The 9,142-nt window shown below is 37.5% G+C and overlaps 1 protein-coding gene across 1 annotated transcript; it reads right to left on the bottom strand.

Annotated features, from left to right (window-relative positions):
• Positions 1-4,211: 4,211 nt before the first annotated feature.
• LOC121330679 (retinal homeobox protein Rx1-like) lies at positions 4,212-8,820 on the bottom strand. Its single transcript, XM_041277382.1, has 4 exons — positions 8,341-8,820; positions 7,494-7,846; positions 6,836-6,993; positions 4,212-6,079 (listed from the first exon to the last, which is right to left on the bottom strand). Exons 2-4 carry the CDS (start codon positions 7,732-7,734, stop codon positions 5,660-5,662), a joined length of 819 nt encoding a protein of 272 aa, XP_041133316.1. The 5' UTR covers positions 7,735-7,846; positions 8,341-8,820; the 3' UTR covers positions 4,212-5,659.
• Positions 8,821-9,142: the final 322 nt, after the last annotated feature.

Genomic DNA, 9,142 nt, shown 5'->3' with positions numbered 1-9,142 from the left:
GTGACCTAAATACTCTTAATTGGGTTCATATTGTTTTCTGTCTAAGAAAGCAGCCCGGCTTTTCCACTGAGGTTGTTCAATGTTAATAGTTGTCTATTTAAAAGCTTTGTTTTAATTGATTAAAATTGGTCTTTAATGTCGTATTTTTTTGGGGGGGGGGGGGGGGGGGGGGGGGGGGGGGGGGGGGGGGGGGGGACGACACACACACACACACACACACACACACATACAAATATACAATAATTTGTACAGAAATCTATAATACAATTAACGGCTTTAATGAAACTAATGAGTTATTCAATAAGCCCAAGATAAAAAGTGCAATAATAACACAGCAATAAGAATTTATGCAGTTAAATTGCTAGGTGGGGCCATGTCAAATTTATTATAGAGGCCAAGGTAAAAGTCCAAATGAGTTTGCTGTTCACACTGCACTGAAAATGAAAAGTGAATAGACATAGTTTTAGAAATAAAAAAAAGTCTGTCTCTTCGGACAGATAGTAAATGTAAACTGAGAACGTTGTTTTCTGAACTGGAACAAGCAATCAACAGTGCTGGTACCAAAAGTCTACAGAATTTTATTGTACCAAGATTTGTTTGCTAATCTAAAATAAATACAACTGGAGAACCAGCATTGCCATGAATTGAAATGCATGTGACAGTGAGAAAGAGAAATAACGAATGTGTGACTGATTCTATCATGAGGAAAATCTTTCTCTAGTAACCTTTTTTTCCTTCTCTACATAAGACGTTTTAATTAGATCCATAAATACTGAATTCGTTAAGAAACTGTGACAAAAGCAGAAGCCGTGAATGCAGTAGTAAACATTTATAATGCTAGCCCTTGACATTGTAAGGTTGTGAAATTCTAAAGGTCATGTTCCCTTATCTCTATCAAAAGATATGAAAGACTGAAACTATGAAGAAGGCACTGGACTAAACATTCTGGTCTAGTGTCTTAAAGTTTTACCTTGCAACAAAGCCTAAAAAGTAAGGGTTTTCAGATCATGTTACTCAACAATAAAACAAATAAAACTGTAAAACCTGTTACAAAGAGAATGCTTGACGCTTATTTTTCTATTTATCTATGTTCATTAGCAATTCATCTAACATAGCAAATGTTACAACATACAATATGTTAAAGGGACACTGCATACACTTCCAAGAATCCTCTAATTGTGTTCTTATTATCAGCAACATCATCATTTTTTGGGAGTGCGTTGGCAGATAAGAACTAGGAGCTTATGCTTGCATAAAGAAAATGCAGGCTAAAAACAATAAAATGTTTTCAAAGTCTGAGGAAAATCCTAATATTTCCCAGAGTGAGTGACTGAACTGCTGGGGATTGAGGACAAGTCTGCATTCTCAGCCCACGCTAGCTTCCAAACACTGCTGCTGAAATCCCCTACTCTAATTTACTGGCAGGCTTTGCAAAATTATTAAACATTGTGACAGCTGTTTGCACATGTTCTTAATTACAGTATACAGTAATATGGCTGTTCCAGTCATTGTACATTAGCTTGCCTTTGTTTATTCATGATGCTTTCAATCATTAAAGGAAGGCCCAGTATTAGTGGTTCTGTTTTATTTTTTTTTCGTCTTTTTTTGCAGCAGGCCGGTGCCAAACCCCAGCCATCTTGTTTTTTTTCTACAACCTTAAATGGATTAGAAGACCATGAGGTTAATACCAGCAAACCCATGAAAAAAAGAACAAACACCAGATATTAAATATAAATATGGAATCAGCCTTCAACCACTGTACTTGAATTGAGCAGCACCTCAAAACTAAACAGTAAAATCGGGAAACCTGATGCAAAGACACATCCACGAAGAGTTTGAACACTAGCTGTGAGTTTCTTAAAGATATGATTTATTTGTCTTCACAAAGATGACATCCACTAAATGTCAAGTCCTGAACAAGATGTGAATTACCGAATACTTTTCAATTTGCATTTAGATTTGAAACTACACTGCTTATGTTTATGTGAGTAATTAATCCAAATAAAGAAAAACAATGCAGTTAGACAGGTACAGTGGCTTGCCAAATTATTGACCCCCCTTGGCATTTTTCCTATTTTGTTGCCTTACAACCTGGAATTAAAATTGATTTTTATTTGGATTTCATGTAATGGACATACACAAAATAGTCCAAATTGGTGAAGTGAAATGAAAAAAATAACTTGTTTAAAAAAATTCTAAAAAATAAATAACGGAAAAGTGGTGCGTGCATATGTATTCACCCCCTTTGCTATTAAGCCTCTAAATAAGATCTGGTGCAACCAATTACCTTCAGAAGTCACATAATGAGTTAAATAAAGTCCACCTGTGTGCAATCTAAGTGTCACATGATCTGTCACATGATCTCAGTATATATACACCTGTTCTGAAAGGCCCTAGAGTCTGCAACACCACTAAGCAAGGGGCACCACCAAGCAAGCGACACCATGAAGATCAAGAAGCTCTCCAAACAGGTCAGGGACAAAGTTGTGGAGTACAGATCAGGGTTGGGTTATAAAAAAATATCCGAAACTTTGAACATCCCACGGAGCACCATTAAAGCCATTATAAAAAAATGGAAAGAATATGGCACCACAACAAACCTGGCAAGAGAGGGCCACCCACCAAAACTCACGGACCAGGCAAGGAGGGCATTAATCAGAGAGGCAACAAAGAGAACAAAGATAACCCTGAAGGAGCTGCAAAGCTCCACAGCGGAGATTGGAGTATCTGTCCATAGGACCACTTTAAGCCGTACACTCCACAGAGCTGGGCTTACGGAAGAGTGGCCAGAAAAAAGCCATTGCTTAAAGAAAAAAATAAGCAAACACGTTTGGTGTTCGCCAAAAGGCATGTGGGAGACTCCCCAAACATATGGAAGAAGGTACTCTGGTCAGATGAGACTAAAATTGAGGAAAACGCTATGTCTAGTGCAAACCCAACACCTCTCATCACCCCGAGAACACCATCCCCACAGTGAAGCATGGTGGTGGCAGCATCATGCTGTGGGGATGTTTTTCATCGGCAGGGACTGGGAAACTGGTCAGAATTGAAGGAATGATGGATGGCGGTAAATACAGGGAAATTCTTGAGGGAAACCTGTTTCAGTCTTCCAGAGATTTGAGACTGGGGCGGAGGTTCACCTTCCAGCAGGACAGTGACCCTAAGCATACTGCTAAAGCAACACTCGAGTGGTTTAAGGGGAAACATTTAAATGTCTTGGAATGGCCTAGTCAAAGCCCAGACCTCAATCCAATTGAGAATCTGTGGTATGACTTAAAGATTGCTGTACACCAGCGGAACCCATCCAACTTGAAGGAGCTGGAGCAGTTTTGCCTTGAAGAATGGGCAAAAATCCCAGTGGCTAGATGTGCCAAGCTTATAGATACATACCCCAAGAGACTTGCAGCTGTAATTGCTGCAAAAGGTGGCTCTACAAAGTATTGTTGGGGGGGGGGGGGGGGGGGGGGTGAATACTTGTGCACGCTCAAGTTTTCTGTTTTTTTGTCTTATTTCTTGTTTGTTTCACAATAAAAAAATATTTTGCATCTTCAAAGTGGTAGGCATGTTGTGTAAATCAAATGATACAAACCCCCAAAAAATCTATTTTAATTCCAGGTTGTAAGGCAACAAAATAGGAAAAATGCCAAGGGGGGTCAATACTTTGGCAAGCCACTGTAGTCTTTTGTTACTGTCACAAAAGATGTGCCTGATTGCTATGTAAATCTTATGAATGAGTAAATTATGGATACTTAGTATGTCACACAGATGGTTTAAACTTCTGTCTGAAATAATAAAAGGTCCTCGTCTTGAATCCCTGAATCCCCACAGGAGGAAGGAATAAACACTGGAGTTATTCTGAAATGCCTGTTTCAGCACAGATGGCATTTACCATTCGAAAAGCCACACATCTGGAAAGAATTGTTCCAATTCCATTGTCAAAGCTCTGACATTTCATAAACAGCCATCACTTTGCCTTGTTTGCATTACCGGTACCTGTATTAAAGATACAAAGTACGATACCCAAATAGATTTGGGATATGAAAGAAAAAAAAAAACTAGAGTTGATAAAAGAGCATTCAAAATGCAATGTATTTTTGTTGTTAACTTCTGTTAAAAAGTGTTTTGTAAACTAATATGACCAATACATCGTGCACACAATCCTGCTATTATTATAGTAAATTCACCCTTATAAAAGTGACCCATAGTAAATCCTTTGCAAAATGTGATAAAGTACAGCAAAGGCATGGTAAAGCATAGCTAGGCATTGTAAAGAATTGCGAGGTATAGTAAAAGTGTATTAAAAAAAAATCATGGCAAGCCAGGGTAAACTATGGTACATAGTACACATAGTATAAAAGTACTGTGGCCATTCAACTTTTATACAAGTAACTTTGAATAATGTCTGTTTTTCAGTGTTGTCTGTTCAAAATATCCTTGACATATACTCTTGATATATAGAATTAACCTACATTTTAAAAAGCCTTCTCTTTCTTTAGGGAAAGCACTGTTAGAAAAGTGCTCAGATTAGGGTGCCACCTGTTGGACAGTTATCAGAAAATCATGTTAATACCATAGGTTCTAGTTACACAACGAAAAGAAACATTATTTTATATTCATTTATTGTGACCATATGACCAGGATCTTTTCTAGAGCATCAACAATTTAAGATGGAGCCTCATGCGAGTTAATTAAATGATGCATGAGTGTTTTTTTTTTTTTTTTTAATATTTAAATGATCCCATTATTCTGCATCTTCAGAAAATGGACAATAGAGACATCAGACTTGTGAGAAGATTTTCTCATTAAAAATGATTTGCGTTACTCTCCTGTGCAAACCCAATTGAAATGTTACACCCACACAAAAAGATGCATACTTTAGAATAAAAAAATACAAATACTGAAATATTTAGATACAGAACAGTGTAATTTAATATTGACGTAGTAAAAATATATTTCCTGTCTTTCTTTTGTTTTATATTTTCTCATTACATGTGGATTAGAAACCTTAACCCCTTCAGGTACACAAGGAATTGAGTGATTGCTCTAACGGTTTATTCTTAAAATGCATTACTCTTGTATGACAAGAAACTGACAAAGTTGATGACCAGATCCAACCTGTCAGTCAATTTTAAACCTTGTCTGTGCACCTCATTGCAAAAATAAGAAAGTTAGCATCATTTTATTTGTGGGACACAAATGACCCTTGTACTTTAAAGGGTTAATGCTTAGAAATTGACACACTTTAATCATTGAAAAAAAAAAAAAAAGCTGTTCTGTACTGCATACAAAAACACTGCCTAATCTAGCTTTTTACTGGCAGTTTCAAAAGGCAGTCCTATCCATTGGCCAAAACACTGTCTTTAGACCACCGTGTGGTTACTTCCAATTCCCCTGGTCACTGAATTGTATGTAACAATTAATGTATCAAGCTAAGAACTAGTTAGAGGTTAGAGTAACACACAACGTATAAAAAAGTCAGAGGTAAATGTACAAAAACAAATTCAAGTCTATGCAAACAAGAACCAATTCCATATAATGTTTGACGATAACTGTACCCTGCCCCAGAAATCAATCCATTCATGCAGCTGACACTTGTCATCAAGTCCATTTGAAGAAGTGTTTTCACATAATAAAGTGCCAGTTGAGAGGCCTGTGTGTATCAGTGACTCTCCATTCCTGCTGAGGAAGTCTCCGTTTCAGGCTCTGGTAATGTTTTGGCAGCAGAGTTTTGGATCTCTGCTGTGTGCTCCCTTGCTTTCGCCCGCAGATTAGCGATACTGCAAGAACGAAACTCCTCCGTGCTCGGCCCTTTCTCCTGTTCACTTGGCCCCTGGACCACTACCTGGAAGGGGGCAGCGAGCAGGGCTGGCTTTCCTTTAGGCTGAGTTCCAGGCCAAGGGTAGCTGGGCTTCTCTAGCTTACCGTCCCAGTGGTCGCTGTCAGAGCTGCCCAGGTCCTGAGTCCTGGTATTGGGCTTGTCAGCAGGCCCCTCCGGGTCCTTGTGTGGAGGCTTCTCCACGGTCTTTCCCTGCAGTTTCATCTGTCTCCGCATCTTTGCTCTTCGGTTCTGAAACCAAACCTATAAGTAACAAGACAAACAGAATTTCATATTTAACCTCAACAATATTATTTATGAATTAAATACGTACAGTCATAATCACCTGCACAGCTCCATACAAAACTAATTTATCATAAAAGCGGGTGACATTATTCATTATGATGTTGGTTAGAGTCTAACACATTTATTTTCTTCTCATGTTTTCCCAAAAATGAACAACTCAATGATGTTATCCTGCTGGAGAAAAACAGTATAAAATGAAATGCATTACTGTTTCCAACAGAGGGAGACATATTTTCACTTTTGTGTTTGCAATAAAAGACACAGACCCTGACTTTAACCAAAGAGCACTAACTGAGCAGAATAATAATCTTCCTGAATTTCAAGTTTCTTAAAAGTAGAACCTTGTTGAGCACCACTAAAAAGCATCACCACAGCTACTTAAGTACAACTTGGATTCTCATCCGTTTCAAATATATGTTTAATTATAGTGAGTCTCTAAATTTGTGAAGAGTATAATATGGCTAATTTTCTTAATATGGATAAAAGTAAAATTTCTGGACGCTTATTGTACGTCCAAAATAACAGCTCACTCAACAACCACTTCTATTGTGGGAACAGAAGGACTTTTGGTGGTGGAAGTGGTTTGGACATTTGGAAAGGTGACACTTCTAAACCTTGCAAAGGAGCACAGGAACAAGTTAACATCCCCGTTCTCCAAAAACTTTCATGGGGGTAGCAAAGTGAGAAAGTGCCAGGCAGATGAAGCCTTTTTACCTGCACCCTCGCTTCAATGAGGTCCAGTCTCAGTGCCAGTGCCTCTCTCATAAAGATATCTGGGTAGTGAGTCGTTTCAAAAGCCTTTTCCAGTTCCTCCAGTTGCCAGCTGCTGTAATTGGCTCGCGCTCGTCTCTGTTTCATCGGACGGGATTCATCTAATAAATTGAAGTACAACAGCCTATTAACTGTCAGGCAAACAAGACAGACAGCCTGCAGTAAAAGTGGGTAGTTAGAACAGACAGATTAAAAAAGTAACATTAATGGAATCCAGTTGAGATACATTACACTCATAGGCTTCTTGTAACATAACTTGTGAGATGTTTACTCCTAATTAACCTCCCTTAAAGTATTATTTAATTTTAATAATCACAGCAACATATTCTTCACGCTGACAAAGCACCTCGTCAGATTTCTAGATACAGTATTTATTTTTAATATTCATAATCTGTCTGTAGTGAAAATGTCCAACAAGTCCAAAAACAGGCAAAAACTGAATCACCTGGGAGCCATTTGGATTGTTTTAAATCTAGACCACCCAAATAAATTCCCTTCACGGAGCTAGTTATCATTCTTGCATATAAACTGTTTCAATAAAGATGAACAAGTGTGGGTGAATAATTCAATTGGATTTAAAAAGCTTTTAAGCATATATTACCTGTGTGTTCTGTAATCCCAGCCAGCCCAGCAGCCTGAGTGGCCAGGATCAGAGCCTGTTTGCAGGGTTCAGGTTGAAGGTAATTTTGTAAAATCTCATAGCTGAATAACGGGCTGGGTAAGAAGAGGCTGGAGATGTGCGATGAGCCCAAGCGAGCAGGGAAAGCGGAGTAGAAGCGAGCTGCAGCAGCTTGGAAAACCCCAGGAGGGAGAGACGACATCAGCTGCCCTTGGCTGAACATCCTCCTCGTCCAACAGGTTTTATCCTGGGCCAGACTCTGAACAGGGACAGCTCCACTGAGGACAGCTTTAAAAACAGCAAGCTTCACCAGGACTCTGAATCGTACACCTGAACTGCAAATATGAATTAGGCACCAACATCTAAATTGATTGCTGAAATTGAATAGCAGTACAGAATCAGTTTCAGCAGCATGTATGCGTGCATGTTAAAGTTGAACTGACAATTTTCCTGGTTACATGAGTGTTTTAATTCAGCAAACAAATAATTCAATATTAATTGAATAATTAACATATATAAAAATGCAGAATGTTTTGCAAAAATAAACCACTTTCTGAAACAAATATTATAAAAGTGTTAAAATAAGTCACTTAATAGTTTTGAAACTAAGTGCAAAAAACAGTTTAAGTTTTGTATGCATGGTTTTTTTTGTAAAGCTACAAAAAAGATGATGCTTTATCTCTTACCTGAAGCAGAAAAGACCCAGAATAAGACCGTAGTGGTATATCCTACCTGAGACAGGTCATTTAAAAGAGTTTGAGAGGAGGTTTACTCAGCTCTAGCAAAGACTGCTTCACCTGAACCAGGTGTGATGCAAAGTGTTCCTTACCTGCAATCCCTCTGCCAGGTACCTCCTTCTCGGATCACATGGTTGTCAAAGAAAAAAAGCTTCAAAGAAACTCTTCAATCAACCTGAAAAATATATATCTGATCAGAGAGACTAGATTGAATTTCTGAGCAAATATTCACACTAATGCATCACGTTCATTGACCCGAGCAACACTCAAGACTTGAATCGACTTAATACAGTTTTCCAATATACAAAACATGCAATAGTAAATGTTGCTAAATATGCAGGGTGTGCCCTTTTCTTTTAAGATTAAAACAATAATGATGAATGAGGCCTCTATCCTTGCAGTAAGGACATGAGCATTTATATCCAACCCAAGTCTAAATTATGAATATTTGCATTGGTAAGAACTCAGGCTACATCTACCATTCAGCTCAATATAAACTTGCACAGGAATTATACAGATATATCCTAATAATGCATTATGGAAACAAATGACTTGAATGTGATTCTTTTTAAAATTTATTATTTTTAGTGCACTAATGTTTTTTTTTTTTTTTTTTTTTTTTTTTTTTATAAGAAAGAAAACAAATATTGCTCAACATTTGTTCCAGTTACATTTATAATTATACAATGGCATAATTTTTGCTAATGACATCAATCTTAAAGTTTGTTAAAAACTAAAATGGACTATTTTAGAACTGAATGTGCAAAATACTGTAAATAATTAGGGGGTATTATAAAATTTAACAATCTTTTTTTCAGTCTATATATACATTAAAAAATTGAAATAGCCATTGAAATAGCCTACATATATCTGAAAATACGTTAGTGACAAGTT

The sequence above is a fragment of the Polyodon spathula genome, chromosome 18, assembly GCF_017654505.1.
Source record: "Polyodon spathula isolate WHYD16114869_AA chromosome 18, ASM1765450v1, whole genome shotgun sequence".
Taxonomy (NCBI): Eukaryota; Metazoa; Chordata; class Actinopteri; order Acipenseriformes; family Polyodontidae; genus Polyodon; species Polyodon spathula.
This window is presented reverse-complemented; position numbering and strand designations above follow the sequence as displayed.

What these genes read in the sequence shown, in the direction of transcription:
- LOC121330679 (XM_041277382.1), bottom strand. Translation starts at nt 7,734, where the DNA reads ATGTTCAGCCAAGGGCAGCTGATGTCGTCTCTCCCTCCTGGGGTTTTC. An exon ending in TGGGATTACAGAACACACAG is followed by an intron (nt 6,994 to 7,493) that starts GTAATATATGCT and finishes TCAATTTATTAG; the next exon opens with ATGAATCCCGTCCGATGAAA. An exon ending in TCATTGAAGCGAGGGTGCAG is followed by an intron (nt 6,080 to 6,835) that starts GTAAAAAGGCTT and finishes TGTTACTTATAG; the next exon opens with GTTTGGTTTCAGAACCGAAG.